The sequence below is a fragment of the Chiloscyllium punctatum genome, chromosome 12, assembly GCF_047496795.1.
Source record: "Chiloscyllium punctatum isolate Juve2018m chromosome 12, sChiPun1.3, whole genome shotgun sequence".
NCBI classification, from domain to species: domain Eukaryota; kingdom Metazoa; phylum Chordata; class Chondrichthyes; order Orectolobiformes; family Hemiscylliidae; genus Chiloscyllium; species Chiloscyllium punctatum.
In genome coordinates this window covers 23716820-23730248 of record NC_092750.1, presented here as the reverse complement: position 1 = coordinate 23730248, position 13429 = coordinate 23716820, and the positions used below count along the sequence as shown (strand labels likewise).

General features: G+C 40.6%; 1 protein-coding gene across 3 annotated transcripts in view; it reads right to left on the bottom strand.

The window, feature by feature from the left end:
* Nucleotides 1–13429, bottom strand: part of iars1 (isoleucyl-tRNA synthetase 1) — a 206698-nt gene that overhangs the window by 133465 nt on the left and 59804 nt on the right. For all 3 annotated transcript variants that reach the window (XM_072582128.1, XM_072582130.1, XM_072582129.1), the window contains exons 8-10: nucleotides 11482–11569; nucleotides 10440–10500; nucleotides 2065–2160 (exon numbers count right to left, since the gene is read on the bottom strand). In XM_072582128.1, the coding sequence (XP_072438229.1) occupies nucleotides 2065–2160; nucleotides 10440–10500; nucleotides 11482–11569 (245 nt within the window). The remainder of the gene's footprint in view (nucleotides 1–2064; nucleotides 2161–10439; nucleotides 10501–11481; nucleotides 11570–13429) is intronic.

Below are 13429 nucleotides of genomic sequence, written 5' to 3'. Positions count from 1 at the left end.
TTGCCAAGTTCCACTTCAATACTTGTCTCACTGAATGAGTAAAATTCACACATGAAGCTTCAGTTCTGAAAAAGGACCATAAGCCTGACACTTTAAAACTGTTTCTCCCCATAGATGCAGCCTGAACTGCTGAGTACCTCCAGCATTTTTTTATTTTTAGCTGTAAGGAGATCTAGTCCTCATTTAAAAATCAGTCTCCAGCCTTACTTCACCCTAAGTAGACTCCTGCTTCATCCCTGTATTCATTTTAAGATCTATTTTGACACCAAATTGCTATTTACTCTTTGCTGTGTTCTCCTTCAGCAATTTGAAGTCTACTTCACAGTCCATAAGATATTCTAACAGCCACACTTTGTTTCATGGACTTGCTCTTCTCCACAGGGTCAGAGAATCATACAATCCCTACAGTGCAGAAGCTAGCTATTTGGCCCATCAAGTCCACACTGACCCTCTGAACAGAATTCCACCCAGACCCACTCCCTTCATCCTATCCCTGTAACCCCACATTTCTCAGGTCTAATCCACCTAATCTCCATATCCCTTCATGTTATGAGCAATTTAGTATGGCCAACTTGCACATCTTTGTAATGCAGCAGGAAACAGGAGGACGTGGAGGAAATCTACACAGATACAAGGAGAATGCACAAACTCCACACATACTCCTTACCTCTTTGCTCCCCATTTACCTTTCTCACTCAGATTCAATATTCAATGATTAACAGTGCAGGTTACAGCAGAATCAAAAGTTATGCACTGTATCCTACAACATCAAACATTCAATACAATTTCCAAGGAAACAACTGAAAACGAATGATTATACTAACTTGTTATTCAAAAGTGATCGCAATTTGGACATCTGGAAAACTGTTCTAAATAAATGTGGAAGTAATTTTTTTTCCACTAGATCCCATCATTGTTAAGGCCTATTTCAAGTGCAGAAACAAGAAAAATAACACTATTCCAACTCAAAAGAAAACATCCCATCTTTAAGGTCAATCTTCCCCAATTAACCATTCATGCTGGTGTGAATTTCACTGAAATGTCAACATTATACATCCCAAGAACACAAAAGGATGCACAATTCACAATAGCTGAAGTACATATAGATTTAGGAGGTAAAAACAATGACTGCAGATGCTGGAAACCAGATTCTGGATTAGTGGTGCTGGAAGAGCACAGCAGTTCAGGCAGCATTCAAGTAGCTTCGAAATCGACGTTTTGGGCAAAAGCCCTTCATCAGGAATAAGGCTGATTCCTGATGAAGGGCTTTTGCCCGAAACGTTGATTTCGAAGCTACTTGGATGCTGTCTGAACTGCTGTGTTCTTCCAGCACCACTAATCCAGGATACATATAGATTTACACCAGTCTTAAAAATAAAACAGGACCATTAAGGAATCTATCCAAAATTTTAAAAGTTGATATTTTAAAAATCCAAAGGCATGACATCTCATACTCAAGAACCAAATGTCAGGTATTTTCAATGACATAATTCAAAACAATTACAAAGAAATAAAAACCTGGTAGAGATTTTATTTTATCTGGCAATGTTATCTTTCCAAAATTCCATAAGTTCAGGGCTCCATGTTTAGACAAAGATATCCTGACATCCACACCAAGATTCGACATGTAACTCAACTTAAAATGCCAACAGGAACTCGACTAGATAAGCATGCAAATGGAAAAGCACAAGCACACAAAACTACATAAATGCCATATTAGTCATAAATATTACATTTACATTCCAGTGCCAATACTTTATCAACATTCATGATTGGGAAAGATGTCAAATCATACTGCTGCCAATAACAAATGGCACGGTGGAATTGGAAAGAGCATATGTAGATCTGTGCCACTTAGAAAAAGCAACATAGATGTCTTCACCTCCCCAGTTAAGGACAATTGATCATGTGAACACAAACGATGCATTTCCATGCACATTTTAGCGTGGTATACCCTGATAGAGATGATAAGGAAGAAGAACTGGACCATAAACATGAGCAGTACAATCATTCCAAATTAACTTAAATACGTCATCTCATTTTAATGAAGAAAATTGTACTTACTGCACCAAAGTATGGTGCCTGATGTACAACACCTGTACCCTCTTCCTCTTTAACATAGTTGTCCACAAGAACAGTGAAGGCTCCGGTTTCTTTGCACTGAAAGACAGTATTATTACTGAGATCATCCATATATTCTGTATAGAATTCATAAAGTACAAAATTAACCAATTCTCTTTGCAATAAAATTATGATTACAGATAATTAAAGCAGCTCACAGTCATTAAATTTTGCAAAATATAGCAAAAGCAACTTTGCAATTAATTATGTTAATTATTTTCATTTGTTGTTTGGTTTCTAATAGCCAGTATGAGTTTAGCATTCGTTGACGAATAGTTTATTCTGTACTGAGTTTGGACTTTAAAAGCAAATTAACAGGCAAATTAACTCTGCTCTTCCTCCACAGATGCAGCCAGACCTGCTGAAATTTTCCAGCAATTGTGTTTTTTATACACACAGAAAAACTTGCCTTTACAATTTTACTAAAATTACATATAAATTACAATCGTTAACTTAACTAGCACCTTATGAACTTGCACCCTTGCTAAACCAGCAAAAGTTATATACCTCAAAGTCTGGAAGTTTACTGTATTATCGCGATCTATACAATGTCTTACTACTCAGTTGAGGTGGTGAGTGAGAAGACTGTCTGCCACTAAGCTTCACTTAAGGCCAAGTTACATTAATATTTAAGTGATTTATGCTGTAAATAAAGTATAATAGTGATGTGCACACATCCGCATTACATTTCTATTAGTGTGTGCTTTTACATTGATTATGTGGACCTTTTGATCAACTCGCACATTCCTCATCCAATAACAAGTTTGTTGTAATTCTGTATCAGTTATGAAGTTCAATTATATGATTTGTAGGAAACATATCTAAAAAAAATAACAGATACATTTAGCAATTTGGATATTGATCCTTGTTGAATGAACACAGTACTAAACAAGAACTACAAGCAAAAGTCAATGCCCAAGAATCTGTGCACACAATTTGATTTATGGAGGATCACACGAGACATCAACAAGTTGACAACACATACGTTATTCTAATTCCATTCTAATTTCAGTGATCAATGTGCATCTTCATGACTTTCTTCATACTCATTCATGAGATGCAGCTATTCACTGGCTAGACCAACATTTTGGCAGTTAAAAGTCAACTACATGACTGCAGGTGTGCTCAGTCACAATGATATTGAATAGTGAAGGAGATCTGAACGGCCGAATAGCCTTCTCCTATTCCTATTTTCTGTGAGTCACAGATAGTCCAGATTGGGTAAGGATGGCAAATTTCCTTCCCTAATAGGCATCAGTGAGCCAGATGAGTTTTTAATGATGGTCACCAGTGGTTACATGATTGCCATCAGACTAGCTTTTAAGGGAATTCAAATTTCACCATGGTGGGATTCAAACGTATGCCCCTCTAACATTGGTCAGGGCCGCTGCATTGCGAGTTGAGTGACGTGACCGTTATGTCAACATTCCCCCAAAGTGATGGGAGGACCATTTCAAAATTCTTCATCACTGAAACAATCTCGTGACATATCCCTGAGGCAGAGTTTTTACAGAATGGAACAGGGCCATTTGGCCCCTTGGTCATCAAACATCAATCTATTCTAATCCAATTTTCTAGCATTTGACACATCGCGTTCAATGCTATGGGCATTTCAAATGCTCATCCCATTTAGTCATGGGATATGATGAAATGGCCAAGGTACTGAAAGTGGAGGACACAAATAACATGCCAGTAATTGACAAAGAGACGAAGGTAGATGAGGACCTGGGAACAATCATTATTACAGAAGAGGTAGTGTTGGACAAGATAATGGAGCTAAGGATAGACAAGCTTCCTGGCTCTGATGGAATGCATCTCAGGGTACTAAAAGAGATGGTGGGAGAAATATTGTGCACTTGTGGTACTTTTTGAAAATTCACTAGACGCTGGGGCAGTTCCAACAGATTGGAAAACAGCAAATGTGATGCCACTGTTTAAAAAAGGGTGGTACACAAAAGATAGGGAACTAAAGTTGGCTAACTTCTGTAGTGGAGAAGGTGCATTAGTCTATTATCAGAGAAGGAATAGCAAGGCATCTATAGAGTAACCTCGATTATCTGAAGGAGATCTCAAAGTCCTGATAGAAACATTACATCAAAGATGTGCTTCCAGCAGTGATCGCGTCAAATCAAATGACTGACCTCCTACCCTCTCTCTCTCTCCCCACACTTTCCCTGGAGTCCTACAAAGGCATGTACCCTAACCCCCACCACTCTCCCTTCCCCAGATAATCTCTTGAACATTGTCTTGTACAGGGCAAAAGTGGAAGCTATCAAAACGTTGCAGTAAAAAGTTGCGTGCATGCGTTGTTTGGAGACTTACTCCAAAAAGGCAGCTCCAACAGCAGGAGCCTTGTTGTTGGCGTACAGTCCGGCTGCCCTGGAGAGGGGTTGGGGGGTGAATAGAAGCCCACATAGTGGGGTGGGCAGAGGGCAGTGTTGGACAGGGTTGGGGGCGCGGAGGTCGGTGTTGGACAGGGTTGGGGTAGGGGGCGGGATTGAATGGGGTTGGGGAGCAGGGGGCGGGGTTGGATGGGGTTCTAGAGGTGAGGGCAGGCAGGGGTGCAGTGTTGGACGGGATTCTGGGAGCAGGGGCTCGTGTGTTTTGTGCTGGGGGGGGGCAGCAGGCGTTGTTATAAGGTGTTTGTGGGGCAGGCGGCGGCAGGGTCTCGTGTGCGGTGTGCTGCTGCAGTCTCCTGAACAGGGAACAGACTTTAAGAACATCAAGCCACAGAGGAAAGGCATTTAATCGATTAACCAAATAATCGATTATCCGAACGAAACAGTATCCATCCCATTTGCCTGTAGATAGAAATTGTCCTCTTGGGCAGACGCAGCATGGGTTCATGAAGGGCAGGTCATGTTTAACTGATCTTTTGGAATTCTAAGTTAAAAATCACACAACACCAGGTTATAGTCCAACAGGTTTATTTGAAAGCACACTAGCTTTCGGAGCAACGCTCCTTCATCAGGTGATAGAACATAGAACATAGAAAAATACAGCGCAGTACAGGACCTTCGGCTCTCGATGTTGCGCCGACCAAAGCCTACCTAACCTACACTAGCCCAATAACCTCCATATGCTTGTCCAATGCCCGCTTAAATGACCATAAAGAGGGAGAGTCCACCACTGCTACAGGCAGGGCATTCCATGAACTCACAGCCCGCTGAGTAAAAAAATCTACCCCTAACATCTGTCCTATACCTACCACCCCTTAATTTAAAGCTGTGTCCCCTAGTAACAGCTGACTCCATACGCGGAAAAAGGTTCTCACTGTCAACCCTATCTAAACCCCTAATCATCTTGTACACCTCTATCAAATCTCCCCTAAACTTTCTTTTCTCCAATGAGAAAAGCCCCAAGTGCCTCAGCCTTTCCTCATACGATCTTCCTACCATATCAGGCAACATCCTGGTAAACCTCCTCTGCACTCGTTCCAATGCCTCCACATCCTTCCTATACTATGGCGACCAAAACTGCACACAATACTCCAGATGAGGCCGCACCAGAGTCTTATACAACTGCAACATGTCCTCAGGACTCCGGAACTCAATTCCTCTACCAATAAAGCCCAGTACACCATATGCCTTCTTCACAGCACTATTTACCTGGGTGGCAACTTTCAAAGATCTGTGTACATGGGCACCAAGATCCCTCTGCTCATCCACACTACCAAGTAGTCTACCATTAGTCCAGTAATCCATCTTCTTGTTACTCCTACCAAAATGAATGACTTCACACTTAGCTACATTGAATTCCATTTGCCACCTTACTGCCCAACTCTGCAACTTATCTATATCGCGCTGTAACCTGCCACATCCTTCTTCGCTGTCCACAACTCCACTGACTTTCGTGTCATCCGCAAGCTTGCTCACCCAGCCTTCAAGCCCCTCCTCCAGGTCATTTATAAAAATGACAAACAGCAATGGTCCCAAAACAGATCCTTGTGGAACACCGCTAGTAACTGCGCTCCAAGATGAACCTATACCATAGTGGAGGGCTCAATCCTAACACAGAATTTATAGCAAAAATTTACAGTGTGATGGAACTGAAATTATACATTGAAAAATTGATTGTCTGTTCAGCCTTTTATCTGTTAGAATACAGTGATAGTTTCAGTTCTTTCATTTGTAAATCACAAAACCTTTTTTTTAAAAAAGTTGCATTCTCGGGTTAGCTGTTAACAATGGTGATAGCTAGACAATATGTTGAAGGTGTTAGCCCCCTGTGTTCTCTGTCTATGCCATGATGTTAAGATCGATTCTAATCGAAAAGGTGAGATAACGGAGTTTTACATCTAAAATCATGGCATAGACAGAGAACACAGGGGGCTAACACCTTCAACATATTGTCTAGCTATCACCATTGTTAACTGCTAACCCAAGAATGCAACTTTTTAAAAAAAAGGTTTTGTGATTTACAAATGAAAGAGGTGAAACTATCACTGTATTCTAACAGATAAAAGGCTTAACAGACAATTAATGTTTCAATGTATAATTTCAGTTACATCACACTGTAAATTTTTGCTATAAATTCTGTGTTAGGATTGAGCCCTCCACTATCACCTGATGAAGAAGCGTCGCTCCGAAAGCTAGTGTGCTATCAAATAAACCTGTTGGACTATAACGTGGTGTTGTGTGATTTTTAACTTTGGAATTCTATGAAGACATTATGAACAAAGTGGACAATGGGGACCCAGTAGATTTGGTGTACCTAGGTTTCCAAAAGGCTGTCAACAAAGTGCCATAGAGGAGGCTGCTACAGAAGATAAAGATGAATGGCATTGTGGATAAAGTATTAGCATGGAGAGAGGATTGGTTGACTAACAGGAAGCAAAGAGTGGGGATAAATGAGTGCTTTTCTGGTCGGCAATCAGTGACTTGCGGTGTGCCACAGGAATCAGTAATTGAGACCACGATTATTCACAATTTATACAGGTGATTTGGCATTGGGGACCACTTGTAATATGTCAAAGTTTGTAGATAACACTAGATGAGTGGCAGAGCAAAGTGTGCAGACGACTGTGAAACTTTGCAGAGTAACAGAGATACTTTAAGTGAGTGGGCAAAGGTCTTGGCAGTTGGAATACAATGTTAATAAATGCGAAGTCATCCATTTTGGTAGAAATAACAGAAAGAAGGACTATTTCTTGAATGGTAAAAAATTGTAGCATGCTGCTGTGCAGAGGGACCTTGGTGCCACTGTCCATGAATCACTGAAGGTTGGTCTGCAGGTACAATAGGCAATTAAGGCAAATAGAATTTTGCCCTTCATTGCTGAATGGTTTGAGGTTATGTTGCAGCTGTATAGGTTGCTGGTGAAGTCACATCTGGAGTACTGCTTGTAGTTTTGGTCTCTTTACTTGAGAAAGCATGTACTGGCACTACAGGGGGTGCAGAGGCGGCTTACTGGGTTGATTTCGGAGTAGAGGGGGTTGGGTTATGAGGAGAGACTGAGTAGGCTGGGATTATATTCTTTGGAATTTAGAAGAATGAGTTGGGGAGTTTGGGGGTTGGGGGGTGGGGGGGGGCGGGGGGCAAGACTTATAGAAGCATATGAAATTATGAAGGGAATTGTTAAGATAGACATAGAGAGGACGTTTCTACTAGTAGGTGAAAGTGAGACAAGAGGGAATATCCTCAAAATTAGGGGGAGCTGATTTAAGACTGAATTGAGAAGGAACTTATTGATCCAGAGGGCTGTGAACCTATGGAATTCCCTGCCCAGTGAAGTAATTGATTCTACTTCAGTAGAAGTTTTTAAACCTAAATAGATTTTTTTTTCAACAATAAAGGAATTGAGGGTTACGGTGAGAGGGTGGGTAAGTGGAGCTGAGGCCACTTAAAGATCAGTCATGTTCATATTGAATGGCGGAGCAGGCTCGAAGGGACAGGTGGCCTACTCCTGCTCCTAGTTCTTATGTTCTTTTCTGCTCTTTGGAAAACAACTCCAGCACATCTAGTCTCTCTTAATTGCTGAAGCACTCCTACCCAGGCAATGATGAGTCTCCTCTCCAGCGCAATCCTCTCATCCAAAAATAAATTTGTGACAATTCTCCAGATTCTTTAGCTTAGGAAATGTGTCGTCCTTACCTGATGTGGTCCATCATGACTCCAAACCCTTGATAATGTAGTAACTTAAATTCCCACTGAAATTCCTGAGCAAGCCACTCAGTCTAAGATCTATAAAGTCAACAGAAAGCAATGAAATGGGACAGACCACCCAATATCGACTGAGGGATCAGAAATAACAATGGCACACAGCCCTACTTTGCCTGCAAAGTCCCCTTTATCATCATCTGGGAGCCAAGCAACAGCCTGAGTTACAGGAGCCACAAACACCAAACCATAATTTTCAGACACCACAATCTTCATGCCGAGGTATGTGCCACCTCTCTGGCAAGACAAACCCCCATCAGAGGCACAGCATATCCAGTTGGGAGGAAGTTATCTTGGATTCCTCAGTATTAATAACAGACCTCATGACATCTTGAAATCGCAGGTCAAACACAATTAAGGAAAGCTTTCGCTAAATGCTGCTTATAATGTACCCTCTACCCTCATTCATTATTGGAGGATGGCGAGAGCACAAAATGTCCTTTCAGGAAGAACCTCAATATCCATCAACAAGAATGGTGCAGTTGCACCCAATGCCCAAGTGAGCAAAAAAAAAAGGTATTTGTCCTCATCTTAATAAATCTATCTTCTTATCCCAGATACATTCACGACTGTATCAGGACTGACCCACATAGTCCTTGTGGAGATGAAGCCCCATATTCACAATGAGGATACACTCCATCATATTTGTGTAGGATTACAAATGCGCCAAAGGAGATACCTTCAGAAAATATCGATAAAATCAAAAAACTATGCATCCATGAGGTGCTGTGGGTCATGCACAATTGTGTATTCAACCACAATTTGCAACGAATGATTCAGCATATTCACCACATTACCATCACCATCAAGCCAGTGCAAGAACTCTGGTTCAATGAAGAGAGCAGGACAACATGTCAAGTGCAAAATCAACATTCCTAAAAATGAAGTATCAAACCCAGTGATTTTGCATCAGGACTACTTGCATGCAGACAGCAAAAATCAATGGACAGAACTATGTGAATCCCATAAGTGAGTATGGCATAAAGCAGCCCGATAAAAACTGCAGTCAATGGGAACCAGGTGAATCTTTCCAATGTTGGAATCATACTGATCACAATGGAAGATGTTTGCGATAATCAGAAATCAATCACAGTTCTGAGAAAAACTGCAAGAATAACAGAGGGTAGTATCCTAGGACCATTTTCATTAAGAGATCAAAAGTGGGAATGATTGCAGATGTCTGACAAATCTCAGCACAACAGGTAGGTCTTCAGATACAGAAGCAGTTGATGCCCACATGCAGCAACATCCAACTTTGGGCTGACATGTGGCAATGATCATTTCTAACAAGTGACAATATAATCATCACTGAATCCTCCACTGTCAACATCCTGGGGATTACCATTGATCAGAAATTGAACTGAACCACAAAAGCAGGTCAAATCCAAGGAATTCTGCAACAAGTAACTCTCATTCTGAATCCCAAAAGCTTCTCCACCAATGCCCAAGCCAGGAACATGATGGAATACTTTCCACTCACCTGGATGGCTACACTGCAACATTCAAAAAGCTCAATGACATCCAGGACAAAGCAGCCTACTTGGTTGCCAACTCATACAGCACTTCCAACATTCACTCCATTCACGACCAACATACAATAGCAGAGGTGTGCACCGTTTACAAGATTACTTTTCAGCTTCCAAACCTATGACCTCTACCACCTAGAAGGACAAGGACAGTAGCTGCACCAACTACCATTGCATGCAGGTTCCCCTCCAAGCAACACGCCATTCTGCTTTAAAACGATACTGTCATTCTTTCAGTGTCACTGAGTTAAAATCCTGGAACTTCTTTCTGATCAACACGATAGTTGCACTATCCATCCATGAACTCAGCAGTTCAAGAAAGCAGCTCATCACCTCCTTTTCAATAAATCCTGGCCGAGCCAGCAAAAGTTACACACCATGAATGAATTTTTAAAACTCCTATGATTAATATCTGTACATTGTCAATTATTCCTCTCAACTTGTGGTTTATGTCATGGCATTTAATTCATTTGGCTGTAATTTGGTCAGGCAAGTGTGACTTTTTGTTTGGAAATACTCCACGACTGATGCTGAATATGCAATCTATAACTTTACTGACAAAGGTAGTTCATGTACTGTGCGTTGTTCAATACTCACCACGGACAGTAAGAGCAGTTGGTAGTAACCATCTTACCTTTGAGAAATAATCAAACAATGGTCTGTATTTCTTGCCTTTGAGAGCAGCACCCTTGAACCTTCATTTAAAAAAAATAATTTAACTGATGATAGAATTATGTTCTTAGCTTGAACATAATAGGAGCTTTCTAGATCAGATAATAAAATAAATCCTACTTATCACATCTAGATGGATCTATGGACATGATTTGAAATCTATGACCTCTCCTTATAAACATAATTCCAAGACAATATTGGGTTTTGTTTCCAATAACATTGCCAAAACCTAAATTAGGTCACTTCTTAAAACTTCTATGTGCCCAAGATAAATGGGAGTCATAACTTTCCCAATATCTCCATCTACCTGAAGTCATTCATTCCTGATCAACCTCTTGTAAACCCTTTCTAAAGTTTTTACATAGGAAAAGGGGTAGACCATCTAGCTCCTTGAGCCTGTTCCAACATTTCTCTTCTCGGAACATTCTCTGAATATTTTCCATAAATCTATGAGAGCCAGAGACAACATGAAATTTATCGTGAACAAAAGGCGGATAGTAGAGATAAGAATGGAAGACAAACATAAAAACTTTCTGGAATGAGTATTTTTGTATGCAACCACATGATAATCACAGTTGTTTCACAATTAGATTAGATTAGATTCCCTACAGTGTGGAAAGAGGCCCTTTGGCCCAACCAGTCCACACCGACCCTCCGAAGAGTAACCCACCCAGACCCATTTCCCTTTGACACTATGGGCAATTTAGCATGGTCAATTCACCTAACCTGCACATCTTTGGACTGTGGGAAGAAACCGAAGCACCCGGAGGAAACCCACGCAGACACAGGGAGAATGTGCAAACTCCACACAGATAGTTGCGCGAGGCTGGAATCAAACCTGGGACCCTGGTGCTGTAAGGCAGCAGAGCTAACCACTGAGCCACCGGTTACTGTTTTCTATCCAATAAAACACAATATTAAAATATCAATTTCAGAGCTTGTTTGGAGTAAAGTGGCAAATCCTTTAATATATTACAGACGTATCTACATTACCACACACTAACCTATCAAGAACAGCATATTCACTGTCAGATTTAAACAGTGCTTCCAGCCTGGCTTCCATAATGATGTATACGTTTCCAGTGGTGTTGTCTGCAAGTACAGAAAAAAATTAAATCAGTAAGACATTTAACAAAACATTAAGATATGCATTGCAATTGGAGTTACTGAATTTTAAAGCAAGACAGAATCATAACTATAAATTAGTTAGAGCACACATTAAGATTTTTTTCAATAGTATGTCATAAAATTTGTTCGAAAAAGTTACATGTTAATTTCTCACAAACAGATGCTTTCTTTTGCCAGTATTATGAGATCTTAGAGACTGCAGATAAGCAAAAATACAACGTATTCATTGTTCAACTTACTTCCGATTCAGAAAGGATTGCACTGTTACTTAAATTACTACAAAACTGTGTTATGCCAGCAATACTTTCTAAGAAGCAAATCATGAAGTGCCCCAATCACAATTTTGTTTTCCACAAACAACTCCTCTATTGCACTATCATTAAACCTAAAAAGCAACAATCTGTAAGCCATTTTAGCACAGCAAGAACAGCACATAAATTGATTTTAAATGCCCAGAAGCTGAGCTGTTTTATGTTAGCAGTTGAACAACACAAGTGTAAATCTATAATCTGCAAGTGCTGTGATCTGTATTTTTGTTTATCACATACTATCCGGGTCAGCCAAAGAAATCCTGATAAAAATGAAAGAGGGTTTGCTTTTCAAATGATTTCCAGTTTCAGCTCTCAAAGTCATAATATGCAGATTTCAAAACGATATAGCATGCCTCTTTTAGATCATCAGGTCCTACCATGGTAAAAAGATTGAATATCTTTGTTTTAAAACAACGTATGTTGCTATTTAAATGCCCTGGTTAAAAGTACAGTGGTGCATAACTGGAGAATGAATTGCCGTTTCATTCTGTGAAGCGGTCAGTCAATTGAATCAATCATCAATCCTGTTGTTTCAGGAATCATCACATGAGGCACCACAGCTGTGAGGCAGTAAGTGTTAAACATATCAATTTGCACCCCTCTTCCCCTATTCTTTAAAAAATACAGAAACTGTACTGAAATGAAATTCCAGAATTCTGGCAGAACTCTTGGCCCTTTGCCCAAATGGCTACTACCCACATACAAGCCTACTAACAACTGTCCACAGGCTATTTATAGAATTTTCCACATTGGAATACAAAATAAATATTCCCATTTTACAGCAGAAGTCAACAACATCCCCGTATTTTTTCAAGGTTGGAAAGTTTTCCTACCTCGACTACCCTCCCAAGTAGTGAATATGAGGTCAAAGTGAGGACTGCAGATGCTGGAGATCAGAGCTGAAAATGTTTTGCTGGAAAAGCGCAGCAGGTCAGGCAGCATCCAAGGAACAGGAGAATCGACGTTTTGGGCATGAGCCCTTCTTCAGGAATGAGATATGTATGAGGTCATAAAGGGAGACAGGAGAGAAGCAGCAGCTTGGGGATCTGCTTCTGTCAAACTAGGACGTACTTAATGAAGGTAAAAGAAGGAATGAAGTATGAGACATCTGAATCAAACGAAGATTATTAGAAGGTGGTCAACACATCTGGAGTGGTTTACAAAATCAGAATGAAGCAAGACCCATAGGATTCATAAGAGCCATAGAGATGTATAGCATGGAAACAGACACTTCAGTCCAACTCGCTCATGCTGAACAGACATCCTAAACAAATCTAGTCCCATTTGCCAATACTTGGTCCATATCTCTCTAAACACTTCTTATTTGCATACCCCTCCAGATGCCTATTAACTGCTGTAATTGTACCAGTCTCCACCACTTCCTCTGGCAGATCATTCCATCCATGCATCACCCTTTGTGTGGAAAAAGTAGTCCCTTAGGTCTCTTTTATATCTTTCTCTTCTCACCCCAAACCTGTGCCCTCTAGTTCTGGACTCTCCCCACCCCAGGGAA